This window comes from Salvelinus namaycush, unplaced genomic scaffold (genome assembly GCF_016432855.1).
Source record: "Salvelinus namaycush isolate Seneca unplaced genomic scaffold, SaNama_1.0 Scaffold427, whole genome shotgun sequence".
NCBI lineage: Eukaryota > Metazoa > Chordata > Actinopteri > Salmoniformes > Salmonidae > Salvelinus > Salvelinus namaycush.
In genome coordinates, this window is record NW_024061117.1 from 93,907 (window position 1) to 108,194 (window position 14,288).

At 44.7% G+C, this 14,288-nt stretch overlaps 1 protein-coding gene across 1 annotated transcript in view; it reads left to right on the forward strand.

The window, feature by feature from the left end:
• The window catches only part of LOC120041260 (semaphorin-7A-like), a 51,539-nt gene that overhangs the window by 17,682 nt on the left and 19,569 nt on the right, over positions 1-14,288 (forward strand). Inside the window, exons 4-6 of the mRNA XM_038986195.1 lie at positions 10,850-10,945; positions 11,421-11,523; positions 13,392-13,502. Coding sequence (XP_038842123.1) covers positions 10,850-10,945; positions 11,421-11,523; positions 13,392-13,502 — 310 coding nt within the window. The remainder of the gene's footprint in view (positions 1-10,849; positions 10,946-11,420; positions 11,524-13,391; positions 13,503-14,288) is intronic.

The window sequence follows — 14,288 nt, forward strand, 5'->3', positions numbered from 1 at the left end:
GTTAGGAGACTAATCCCCCTATAGTTCACTGGGCTGTTAGGAGACTAATCCCCCTATAGTTCACTGGGATGTTAGGAGACTAATCCCTCTATAGTTCACTGGGATGTTAGGAGACTAATCCCTCTATAGTTCACTGTTATGTTAGGAGACTAATCCCCCTATAGTTCACTGGGATGTTAGGAGACTAATCCCCCTATAGTTCACTGTTATGTTAGGAGACTAATCCCCCTCTAGTTCACTGAGATGTTAGGAGACTAATCCCCCTATATTTCACTGGGATGTTAGGAGACTAATCCCCCTATAGTTCACTGTTATGTTAGGAGACTAATCCCCCTGTAGTTCACTGGGATGTTAGGAGACTAATCCCCCTATAGTTCACTGGGATGTTAGGAGACTAATCCCTCTATAGTTCACTGGGATGTTAGGACACTAATCCCCCTATAGTTCACTGTTATGTTACGAGACTAATCCCCCTATAGTTCACTGGGATGTTAGGAGACTAATCCCCCTATAGTTCACTGGGATGTTAGGAGACTAATCCCCCTATAGTTCACTGGGATGTTAGGAGACTAATCTCCCTATAGTTCACAGGGATGTTAGGAGACTAATCCCCCTGTAGTTCACTGGGATGTTAGGAGACTAATCCCCCTATAGTTCACTGGGATGTTAGGAGACTAATCCCCTATAGTTCACTGGGATGTTAGGAGACTAATCTCCCTATAGTTCACTGGGATATTAGGAGACTAATCCCCTATAGTTCACTGGGATGTTAGGAGACTAATCTCCCTATAGTTCACTGGGATATTAGGAGACTAATCCCTCTATAGTTCACTGGGATGTTAGGAGACTAATCCCCCTCTAGTTCACTGGGATGTTAGGAGACTAATCCCCCTATAGTTCACTGGGATGTTAGGAGACTAATCTCCCTATAGTTCACTGGGATGTTAGGAGACTAATCCCCCTATAGTTCACTGGGATGTTAGGAGACTAATCCCCCTATAGTTCACTGGGATGTTAGGAGACTAATCCCTCTATAGTTCACTGGGATTTTAGGAGACTAATCCCCCTATAGTTCACTGGGATGTTAGGAGACTAATCCCTCTATAGTTCATTGTTATGTTAGGAGACTAATCCCCCTATAGTTCACTGGGATGTTAGGAGACTAATCCCCCTATAGTTAACTGTTATGTTAGGAGACTAATCCCCCTCTAGTTCACTGGGATGTTAGGACACTAATCCCCCTATAGTTCACTGTTATATTACGAGACTAATCCCCCTATAGTTCACTGGGATGTTAGGAGACTAATCCCCCTATAGTTCACTGGGATGTTAGGAGACTAATCCCCCTATAGTTCACTGGGATGTTAGGAGACTAATCTCCCTATAGTTCACAGGGATGTTAGGAGACTAATCCCCCTGTAGTTCACTGGGATGTTAGGAGACTAATCCCCCTATAGTTCACTGGGATGTTAGGAGACTAATCCCCTATAGTTCACTGGGATGTTAGGAGACTAATCTCCCTATAGTTCACTGGGATATTAGGAGACTAATCCCCTATAGTTCACTGGGATGTTAGGAGACTAATCTCCCTATAGTTCACTGGGATATTAGGAGACTAATCCCTCTATAGTTCACTGGGATGTTAGGAGACTAATCCCCCTCTAGTTCACTGGGATGTTAGGAGACTAATCCCCCTATAGTTCACTGGGATGTTAGGAGACTAATCTCCCTATAGTTCACTGGGATGTTAGGAGACTAATCCCCCTATAGTTCACTGGGATGTTAGGAGACTAATCCCCCTATAGTTCACTGGGATGTTAGGAGACTAATCCCTCTATAGTTCACTGGGATGTTAGGAGACTAATCCCCCTATAGTTCACTGGGATGTTAGGAGACTAATCCCTCTATAGTTCATTGTTATGTTAGGAGACTAATCCCCCTATAGTTCACTGGGATGTTAGGAGACTAATCCCCCTATAGTTAACTGTTATGTTAGGAGACTAATCCCCCTCTAGTTCACTGGGATGTTAGGACACTAATCCCCCTATAGTTCACTGTTATGTTACGAGACTAATCCCCCTATAGTTCACTGGGATGTTAGGAGACTAATCCCCCTATAGTTCACTGGGATGTTAGGAGACTAATCCCCCTATAGTTCACTGGGATGTTAGGAGACCTATCCCCCTATAGTTCACTGGGATGTTAGGAGACTAATCCCTCTATAGTTCATTGTTATGTTAGGAGACTAATCCCCCTATAGTTCACTGGGATGTTAGGAGACTAATCCCCCTATAGTTAACTGTTATGTTAGGAGACTAATCCCCCTATAGTTCACTGGGATGTTAGGACACTAATCCCCCTATAGTTCACTGTTATGTTACGAGACTAATCCCCCTATAGTTCACTGGGATGTTAGGAGACTAATCCCCCTCTAGTTCACTGGGATGTTAGGAGACTAATCCCCCTATAGTTCACTGGGATGTTAAGAGACTAATCCCCCTATAGTTCACTGGGATGTTAGGAGACTAATCCCCCTATAGTTCACTGGGATGTTAGGAGACTAATCCCCCTGTAGTTCACTGGGATGTTAGGAGACTAATCTCCCTATAGTTCACAGTGATGTTAGTACACTAATCCCCCTATAGTTCACTGTTATGTTACGAGACTAATCCCCCTATAGTTCACTGGGATGTTAGGAGACTAATCCCCCTATAGTTCACTGGGATGTTAGGAGACTAATCCCCCTATAGTTCACTGGGATGTTATGAGACTAATCCCCCTATAGTTCACTGGGATGTTAGGAGACTAATCCCTCTATAGTTCACTGGGATGTTAGGAGACTAATCCCTCTATAGTTCACTGGGATGTTATGAGACTAATCCCCCTATAGTTCACTGGGATGTTAGGTGACTAATCCCCCTATAGTTCACTTGGATGTTAGGAGACTAATCCCCCTATAGTTCACTGGGATGTTAGGAGACTAATCCCTCTATAGTTCACTGGGATGTTATGAGACTAATCCCCCTATAGTTCACTGGGATGTTAGGTGACTAATCCCCCTATAGTTCACTTGGATGTTAGAAGACTAATCCCCCTATAGTTCACTGGGATGTTAGGAGACTAATCCCCCTATAGTTCACTGGGATGTTAGGAGACTAATCTCCCTATAGTTCACTGGGATATTAGGAGACTAATCCCTCTATAGTTCACTGGGATGTTAGGAGACTAATCCCCCTCTAGTTCACTGGGATGTTAGGAGACTAATCCCCCTATAGTTCACTGGGATGTTAGGAGACTAATCTCCCTATAGTTCACTGGGATGTTAGGAGACTAATCCCCCTATAGTTCACTGGGATGTTAGGAGACTAATCCCCCTATAGTTCACTGGGATGTTAGGAGACTAATCCCTCTATAGTTCACTGGGATGTTAGGAGACTAATCCCCCTATAGTTCACTGGGATGTTAGGAGACTAATCCCTCTATAGTTCATTGTTATGTTAGGAGACTAATCCCCCTATAGTTCACTGGGATGTTAGGAGACTAATCCCCCTATAGTTAACTGTTATGTTAGGAGACTAATCCCCCTCTAGTTCACTGGGATGTTAGGACACTAATCCCCCTATAGTTCACTGTTATGTTACGAGACTAATCCCCCTATAGTTCACTGGGATGTTAGGAGACTAATCCCCCTATAGTTCACTGGGATGTTAGGAGACTAATCCCCCTATAGTTCACTGGGATGTTAGGAGACCTATCCCCCTATAGTTCACTGGGATGTTAGGAGACTAATCCCTCTATAGTTCATTGTTATGTTAGGAGACTAATCCCCCTATAGTTCACTGGGATGTTAGGAGACTAATCCCCCTATAGTTAACTGTTATGTTAGGAGACTAATCCCCCTATAGTTCACTGGGATGTTAGGACACTAATCCCCCTATAGTTCACTGTTATGTTACGAGACTAATCCCCCTATAGTTCACTGGGATGTTAGGAGACTAATCCCCCTCTAGTTCACTGGGATGTTAGGAGACTAATCCCCCTATAGTTCACTGGGATGTTAGGAGACTAATCCCCCTATAGTTCACTGGGATGTTAGGAGACTAATCCCCCTATAGTTCACTGGGATGTTAGGAGACTAATCCCCCTGTAGTTCACTGGGATGTTAGGAGACTAATCTCCCTATAGTTCACAGTGATGTTAGTACACTAATCCCCCTATAGTTCACTGTTATGTTACGAGACTAATCCCCCTATAGTTCACTGGGATGTTAGGAGACTAATCCCCCTATAGTTCACTGGGATGTTAGGAGACTAATCCCCCTATAGTTCACTGGGATGTTATGAGACTAATCCCCCTATAGTTCACTGGGATGTTAGGAGACTAATCCCTCTATAGTTCACTGGGATGTTAGGAGACTAATCCCTCTATAGTTCACTGGGATGTTATGAGACTAATCCCCCTATAGTTCACTGGGATGTTAGGTGACTAATCCCCCTATAGTTCACTTGGATGTTAGGAGACTAATCCCCCTATAGTTCACTGGGATGTTAGGAGACTAATCCCTCTATAGTTCACTGGGATGTTATGAGACTAATCCCCCTATAGTTCACTGGGATGTTAGGTGACTAATCCCCCTATAGTTCACTTGGATGTTAGAAGACTAATCCCCCTATAGTTCACTGGGATGTTAGGAGACTAATCCCCCTATAGTTCACTGGGATGTTAGGAGACTAATCCCCCTATAGTTCACTGGGATGTTAGGTGACTAATCCCCCTATAGTTCACTTGGATGTTAGGAGACTAATCCCCCTATAGTTCACTGGGATGTTAGGAGACTAATCCCCCTATAGTTCACTGGGATGTTAGGAGACTAATCCCCCTATAGTTCACTGAGATGTTAGGAGACTAATCCCCCTATAGTTCACTGGGATGTTAGGAGACTAATCCCCCTATAGTTCACTGGGATGTTAGGAGACTAATCCCTCTATAGTTCACTGGGATGTTAGGAGACTAATCCCCCTATAGTTCACTGGGATGTTAGGAGACTAATCCCCCTATAGTTCACTGGGATGTTAGGAGACTAATCCCCCTATAGTTCACTCATCTGAGACCATAATGCATGTAGTTCCTTTAGTCCAGAAGGGTTTGTTCTGGATGTATTTTCAAGTTTCCCCGTAACACATATAACCTATTATAGAACACATGACAGAATCTGTCATACCAGAAGTCAATCCCATCTAGAGTGTTCTGGTGTATTTCAGGTTGATCGATCTGCTCCGTTAGAGCATTACAGTGATCAGCAAGGTTTCTGGCTGCCTGATGCATGCCTGGCCTTCAGGCATATCATTACAGACATTCTGACAAGATTGAACTCCAGCCTGAAATGTCAGACTCAACACAGAGTGGTCCGGTATTCTAGAGTACAGCATTTAGAATCCTTTATGAATTCCAGTAATGTGCTCGTCTAAATTGGACCTGGGTGGAACATTATCAGCATCGTTAATACAGTCTTCCAAACCAGCAATATGACTATTTAATTCTCCACAGAGGTGAATAGCAGCAACATCAGGACAAGTAGCCATTTGAGCCAATAAAGAATGAGAATCATGTCCCCATGTAGAGACTTCATGAGAAAATAACACAACAATATTCTGATGCTCAAATCACTGTCCCATTATGCCATCTACACTCTTAGAAACAATGGTGCTACCTAGAACCTGAAAGGGCTTTTCGCCTGTCCTCATAGGAGAATCCTTTGAAGAACCCTTATTGGTTCCAGCTCAAACCCTTCTGGTTCCAGGTAGAACCCTTCTGGTTCCAGGTAGAACCCTTCTGGTTCCAGGTAGAACCCTTTTGTGTGTAATTTAGAACCCTTTGCAAAGATGGTTCTACATGGAACCCCTAAAGGTTCTACCTGAAACCAAAAAGGGTTCTACCTGGAACCAAAAAGGGTTCTCCTTTGGGGACAGCCGAAGAACCCTTTTGGGGTTTTACATTTACAGGGCTGTGGTATCTAGTTTCTAATCAAAAGTCCACCAGATTTTTCAGTTGCTCCTACATGCATTTTCCTATTATGTCTAAACCAAGTGTACCCATCCATTTCAATTGAATGCTGACCTGTTAGATGTGTCTCATTCAGGAATATAATGTCAGGAATCAGTCAAAATAACATAAATAGTCTTAGCTCACAGTCCAACCATTAACGTTCCAGTGAACAAGAGTAAACTGGTCAGCATTTTCCGGCTGGGCAGGTGATTCTCAGTCCTCCTCGCTATCCGTCCTCCGCAACTCCCCTGCTACCAACATCAGGACCAGACGAAGGCTGTGGCATCACTTCACCCAATGATGCAGAAATGAACACCGGTCGGGATGTTCAGAGGAACGGTTCTGAAGTTCAGATCAACGAGTCGTTCCGTGTGTGACTCTGGCGATCGTAGAAAGCCCCTGCTGAACCTTTTGTCGCTCCTTAGCTTTTGTTTCTGCTGAAGGACATCCACTTTCTCCTGGACAGAAAGCAGTTCCAGCTTGATCACGCCCTGCTCCGGCCCCTCGCCCGCATCCACTCTGCAGCTACTAGGTCCCACATCCACTCTGCTGCTACTTGGTCCCACATCCACTCTGCTGCTACTAGGTCCCACATCCACTCTGCTGCTACTAGGTCCCACATCCACTCTGCTGCTACTAGGTCCCACATCCACTCTGTAGCTACTAGGTCCCACATCCACTCTGCTGCTACTAGGTCCCACATCCACTCTGCAGCTACTAGGTCCCACATCCACTCTGTAGCTACTAGGTCCCACATCCACTCTGCTGCTACTAGGTCCACTCTGTAGCTACTAGGTCCCACATCCACTCTGCTGCTACTAGGTCCCACATCCACTCTGCTGCTACTAGGTCCCACATCCACTCTGCTGCTACTAGGTCCCACATCCACTCTGTAGCTACTAGGTCCCACATCCACTCTGCAGCTACTAGGTCCCACATCCACTCTGTAGCTACTAGGTCCCACATCCACTCTGCTGCTACTAGGTCCACTCTGTAGCTACTAGGTCCCACATCCACTCTGCTGCTACTAGGTCCCACATCCACTCTGTAGCTACTAGGTCCCACATCCACTCTGCTGCTACTAGGTCCACTCTGTAGCTACTAGGTCCCACATCCACTCTGCTGCTACTAGGTCCCACATCCACTCTGTAGCTACTAGGTCCCACATCCACTCTGCTGCTACTAGGTCCCACATCCACTCTGCAGCTACTAGGTCCCACATCCACTCTGCAGCTACTAGGTCCCACATCCACTCTGCAGCTACTAGGTCCCACATCCACTCTGTAGCTACTAGGTCCCACATCCACTCTGCTGCTACTAGGTCCCACATCCACTCTGCAGCTACTAGGTCCCACATCCACTCTGCTGCTACTAGGTCCCACATCCACTCTGCTGCTACTAGGTCCCACATCCACTCTGCTGCTACTAGGTCCCACATCCACTCTGCTGCTACTAGGTCCCACATCCACTCTGCTGCTACTAGGTCCCACATCCACTCTGCTGCTACTAGGTCCCACATCCACTCTGTAGCTACTAGGTCCCACATCCACTCTGCAGCTACTAGGTCCCACATCCACTCTGCTGCTACTAGGTCCCACATCCACTCTGCTGCTACTAGGTCCCACATCCACTCTGCTGCTACTAGGTCCCACATCCACTCTGCAGCTACTAGGTCCCACATCCACTCTGCAGCTACTAGGTCCCACATCCACTCTGCTGCTACTAGGTCCCACATCCACTCTGCTGCTACTAGGTCCCACATCCACTCTGTAGCTACTAGGTCCCACATCCACTCTGCTGCTACTAGGTCCACTCTGTAGCTACTAGGTCCCACATCCACTCTGCAGCTACTAGGTCCCACATCCACTCTGCTGCTACTAGGTCCCACATCCACTCTGCTGCTACTAGGTCCCACATCCACTCTGCAGCTACTAGGTCCCACATCCACTCTGCTGCTACTAGGTCCCACATCCACTCTGCTGCTACTAGGTCCCACATCCACTCTGCAGCTACTAGGTCCCACATCCACTCTGTAGCTACTAGGTCCCACATCCACTCTGCTGCTACTAGGTCCCACATCCACTCTGCTGCTACTAGGTCCCACATCCACTCTGCTGCTACTAGGTCCCACATCCACTCTGCAGCTACTAGGTCCCACATCCACTCTGTAGCTACTAGGTCCCACATCCACTCTGCTGCTACTAGGTCCCACATCCACTCTGCAGCTACTAGGTCCCACATCCACTCTGTAGCTACTAGGTCCCTCATCCACTCTGCTGCTACTAGGTCCCACATCCACTCTGCTGCTACTAGGTCCCACATCCACTCTGCAGCTACTAGGTCCCACATCCACTCTGCTGCTACTAGGTCCCACATCCACTCTGCTGCTACTAGGTCCCACATCCACTCTGCTGCTACTAGGTCCCACATCCACTCTGCAGCTACTAGGTCCCACATCCATTCTGCAGCTACTAGGTCCACTCTGCTGCTACTAGGTCCCACATCCACTCTGCTGCTACTAGGTCCCACATCCATTCTGCAGCTACTAGGTCCACTCTGCTGCTACTAGGTCCCACATCCACTCTGCTGCTACTAGGTCCCTCATCCACTCTGCTGCTACTAGGTCCCACATCCACTCTGCAGCTACTAGGTCCCACATCCATTCTGTAGCTACTAGGTCCCACATCCACTCTGCTGCTACTAGGTCCCACATCCACTCTGCAGCTACTAGGTCCCTCATCCACTCTGCTGCTACTAGGTCCCACATCCACTCTGCTGCTACTAGGTCCCACATCCACTCTGCTGCTACTAGGTCCCACATCCACTCTGCAGCTACTAGGTCCCACATCCACTCTGCAGCTACTAGGTCCCACATCCACTCTGCTGCTACTAGGTCCCACATCCACTCTGCTGCTACTAGGTCCCACATCCACTCTGCAGCTACTAGGTCCCACATCCACTCTGCTGCTACTAGGTCCCACATCCACTCTGCAGCTACTAGGTCCCTCATCCACTCTGCTGCTACTAGGTCCCACATCCACTCTGCTGCTACTAGGTCCCACATCCACTCTGCTGCTACTAGGTCCCACATCCACTCTGCAGCTACTAGGTCCCACATCCACTCTGTAGCTACTAGGTCCCACATCCACTCTGCTGCTACTAGGTCCCACATCCACTCTGCTGCTACTAGGTCCTGCATTGGGATCCCTCTGTCAGAAGTACCCCGCTCTCTCCATCACATCCTCTCCTTGTTGGAATGGTAGGCCTGCTGTGATGATGGACACTTCAGGGTCGAATTTAGTGGATGGGTTTGGGTTTGCGCTGGTCGTGTTGGCTTCCATATTGTCTATCCTCGCTGCTAGGTGCGCTATATCCAAGTCTAAGTTATCTTGGATTTCTTTGGCTTTTCTCGTCTCTGTTTACACAGATAGGTTTTTCTAGGGTCACTTAGACTGCCAACGTTACTGTTCCGCTGTTTCCCAAAGCTTAAAGTCCTACTTTCTATTTAGTTGTTAATCAGGTTGAGCTCATGCAGTAAGCGAGTCGACTTTTCCTCTGGTGCTCCTTGTGTCTTTCTCACTGGTGTCGTTAATGATGTTGACCTTCAACGGTCGCTTTAGTTGTTCAATTGTTTTTGTAGCGATATACTGTCATTACAAACTTTTTTTGTTTAATGTTTGACACAATACACAACACACGCTTTTTATAAACAATTAGCTCTGATTCTAACGTTCTGATTGTAACGTTCTGATTGTAACGTTCTGATTGTAACGTTCTCATTGTAACGTTCTCATTGTAACGTTCTGATTGTAACGTTCTGATTCTAACGTTCTGATTGTAACGTTCTGATTCTAACGTTCTGATTGTAACGTTCTGATTCTAACGTTCTCATTGTAACGTTCTGATTGTAACGTTCTGATTGTAACGTTCTGATTGTAACGTTCTGATTGTAACGTTCTGATTGTAACGTTCTGATTGTAACGTTCTGATTGTAACGTTCTGATTGTAACGTTCTGATTGTAACGTTCTGATTCTAACGTTCTGATTGTAACGTTCTCATTGTAACGTTCTCATTGTAACGTTCTGATTGTAACGTTCTGATTGTAACGTTCTCATTGTAACGTTCTGATTGTAACGTTCTGATTGTAACGTTCTCATTGTAACGTTCTCATTGTAACGTTCTGATTGTAACGTTCTGATTGTAACGTTCTCATTGTAACGTTCTGATTGTAACGTTCTGATTCTAACGTTCTCATTGTAACGTTCTGATTCTAACGTTCTGATTGTAACGTTCTGATTGTAACGTTCTCATTGTAACGTTCTGATTGTAACGTTCTGATTGTAACGTTCTGATTGTAACGTTCTGATTCTAACGTTCTGATTGTAACGTTCTGATTCTAACGTTCTCATTGTAACGTTCTGATTGTAACGTTCTCATTGTAACGTTCTGATTGTAACGTTCTGATTGTAACGTTCTGATTGTAACGTTCTCATTGTAACGTTCTCATTGTAACGTTCTGATTGTAACGTTCTGATTGTAACGTTCTGATTGTAACGTTCTGATTGTAACGTTCTGATTGTAACGTTCTGATTGTAACGTTCTGATTGTAACGTTCTGATTCTAACGTTCTGATTCTAACGTTCTCATTGTAACGTTCTGATTCTAACGTTCTCATTGTAACGTTCTGATTGTAACGTTCTGATTGTAACGTTCTGATTGTAACGTTCTGATTGTAACGTTCTGATTGTAACGTTCTGATTGTAACGTTCTGATTGTAACGTTCTGATTCTAACCCTTTCCCAGGGTCCGTGTAAGAATGTCATCACTGTTATCCAGAAGTTTCAGGACAGTCTGTTTGTCTGTGGGACCAATGGGAACAAGCCCCAGTGCTGGAAGCTGGTGAGGACTGGTTTATTTGATGCTTTATTAGACAGTTGTAGAAACTGAGTCGTAGGAAGGTTGGAGACCGGGATTGAACCCTGTCTCCTGTGTGGAGACATATACAGTATAGTGCTGACAGCCGAGAGTGTTAAGGAAAGTGGCAAAGCCGTCCACCCAGCAGGGCTTTCTCACTATAGTTCATAGGTCGTCCACCCAGCGTGGCGATAATTGATTGCTATGTCATTTATTTTTTACCTTAGCCTACTTGGTAAATATTTTCTTAACTCTTCTTGAACTGCACTGTTGGTTAAGGCCTTGTAAGTAAGCATTTCACATATTGTATTCATCATTTCACGGTAAAGTCTACACTTGTTATATTCGGCGCATGTGACAAATAAAGTTTGATTTGATATCTTCTGTCACAGATGTTTTCGTGGGATTGTGATCTTTTGGTTCCTGTCTTGATGAGTGTTTTCCTGTGTTTATGCCACAGTATTCTCAGATGCCCAATCACACACTTGAGATAGTCGAGAGTTACAAAGGCACTGGACTCTCTCCTTTCGTTTACTCCCAGAATGCACTCTCCCTCACTGTAGGTATGTGGAACAGATAGCTGTGGACTGTTGTCTTCACTAGAATACAATCTTAACATTCAGTGGTTCAGTGGCAGATAATACACTATATATACAAAAGTATGTGGACACACCTTCAAATGAGTGGATTTAGCTATTTCAGCCACACCCGTTGTTGACAGGTTTATGAAATCAAGCACACAGCCATGCAATTTCTATAGGTAAACATTGGCCGTAGAATGGCCACGACTTTCAACGTGGCACCGTCATAGGATGCCACCTTTCCAACAAGTCATTTCGTCACATTTCTGCCCTGCTAGAGCTTCCCCATTTAACTGTAAGTGCTGTTATTGTGAAGAGGAAACATCCAGGAGCAACAACGGCTCAGACGTGAAGTGGTAGACCACACAAGCTCACAGAGCGGCACCGCCGAGTGCTGAAGCACGTAGCGCGTAAAAATCGTCTGTCCTCGGTTGCAACACTCACCACTGAGTTCCAAACTACCTCTGGAAACAACGTCAGCACAAGAACTGTTCGTTGGGAGCTTCATGAAATGGGTTTCCATGGCCGAGCAGCCGCACACAAACTTAAGATCACCATGTGCAATGCTGGAGTGGTGTAAAGCTCGCCGCCATTGGACTCTGGAGCAGTGGAAACACGTTCTCTGGAGTAATGAATCACGCTTCACCATCTGGCAGTCCGACGGATGAATCTGGGTTTGGCAGATGCCAGGAGAACGCTGCCTGCCCCGATGCGTAGTGCCAACTGTAAAGTTTGGTGTAGGAATAATGGTCTGGGGCTGTTTTTCATGGTTCGGACCCCTTAGTTCCAGTGAAGGGAAATCTACAGCATACAATGACATTCTAGATGATTCTGTACTTCCCACATTGTGGCAACAGTTTGGGGAAGGCCCTTTCCTGTTTCAGCATGACAATGCCCCCGTGAACAAAGCAAGGTTCATACAGAAATGGTTTGTCGAGATCGGTGTGGAGGAACTTGACTGGCCTGCACAGAGCCCTGACCTTAACCCCATCAAACACCTTTGGGATGAATTGGAACGCTGACTGCGAGCCAGGCCTAAACGCCCAACATCAGTGCCCGACCTCACTAATGCTCTTGTGGCTGAATGGAAGCAAATCCCCACAGCAATGTTCCAACATCTAGTGGAAAGCCTTCCCAGAAGAGTTTTGAATTGGACTGAGATGTTTGACGAGCAGGTGTCCACATACTGTTGGTCATGTAGTGTATAACTACCCAATCAGATCCCTTGGCGTAGAATACGTACGTTTTCACTAAAATGCAATTCATTATTGAATGTCTGTGTGTGTCTCTGTATGTCTATGTGTCTCTGTGTGTCTCTGTGTGTCTCTGTGTCTCTGTGTCTCTGTGTGTGTCTCTGTATGTCTATGTGTCTCTGTGTGTCTCTGTGTCTCTGTGTGTGTCTCTGTGTGTGTCTCTGTGTGTCTCTGTGTCTCTGTGTCTCTGTGTCTCTCTGTGTGTGTCTCTGTGTGTCTCTGTGTGTCTCTGTGTGTCTCTGTGTCTCTGTGTGTGTCTCTGTGTGTCTCTGTGTCTCTGTGTGTGTCTCTGTGTGTCTCTGTGTGTGTCTCTGTGTGTCTCTGTGTCTCTGTGTGTGTCTCTGTGTGTCTCTGTGTCTCTGTGTGTGTGTCTGTGTGTGTCTCTGTGTGTCTCTGTGTCTCTGTGTGTCTCTGTGTGTGTCTCTGTGTGTCTCTGTGTATCTCTGTGTGTCTCTGTGTGTCTCTGTGTGTCTGTGTGTGTCTGTGTGTGTCTGTGTATGACATGAGATTATACAATATTTTTTACTAAGATGCAATGAATTATTGAATATGTTTGCTTCCTTGTTGTAACGTGAGTCTGTTGTTATGTTCTTTTAGAGGGGGACCTATATGCTGCGGCTCCTTTATACAGCGATGGGAGCTCACTACAGTTCAGAAGAAAAGCTGGCAGCAGAACCAATGTATGGATGTATGACAAGTGGGTGACCGGTATGTAAAGAGAGATAATGTATTAATATATCATGGATTAATGTGATAATGTATTAATATATCATGTATTGATGCGATAATGTGTTAATGTGACAATGTATTAATGTGATAATGTGTTAATGCGATAATGTATTAATGTGATAATGTATTGATGTGATACTATATAATGTATTGATGTGATAATGTATTAATATATCATGTATTAATGGGATAATGTATTAATATATAATGTATTGATGCGATAATGTGTTAATGTGATAATGTATTAATGCGATAATGTGTTACTGTGATAATGTATTAATGTGATAATGTGTTACTGTATAATGTATTGATGTGATACTATATAATGTATTAATGTGATAATGTATTGATGTGATAATGTATTGATGTGATACTATATAATGTATTAATGTGATAATGTATTAATGTGATAATGTATTGATGTGATACTATATAATGTATTGAGGTGATAATGTATTAATATATCATGTATTAATGGGATAATGTATTAATGCGATAATGTATTGATGTGATAATGTATTAATATATCATGTATTAATGGGATAATGTATTAATATATCATGTATTAATGTGATAATGTGTTAATGTGATAATGTATTAATGCGATAATGTGTTACTGTATAATGTATTTACATTTACATTTAAGTCATTTAGCAGACGCTCTTATCCAGAGCGACTTACAAATTGGTGCATTCACCTTATGATATCCAGTGGAACAACCACTTTACAATAGTGCATCTAAATCTTTTAAGGGGGGGGGGGGGG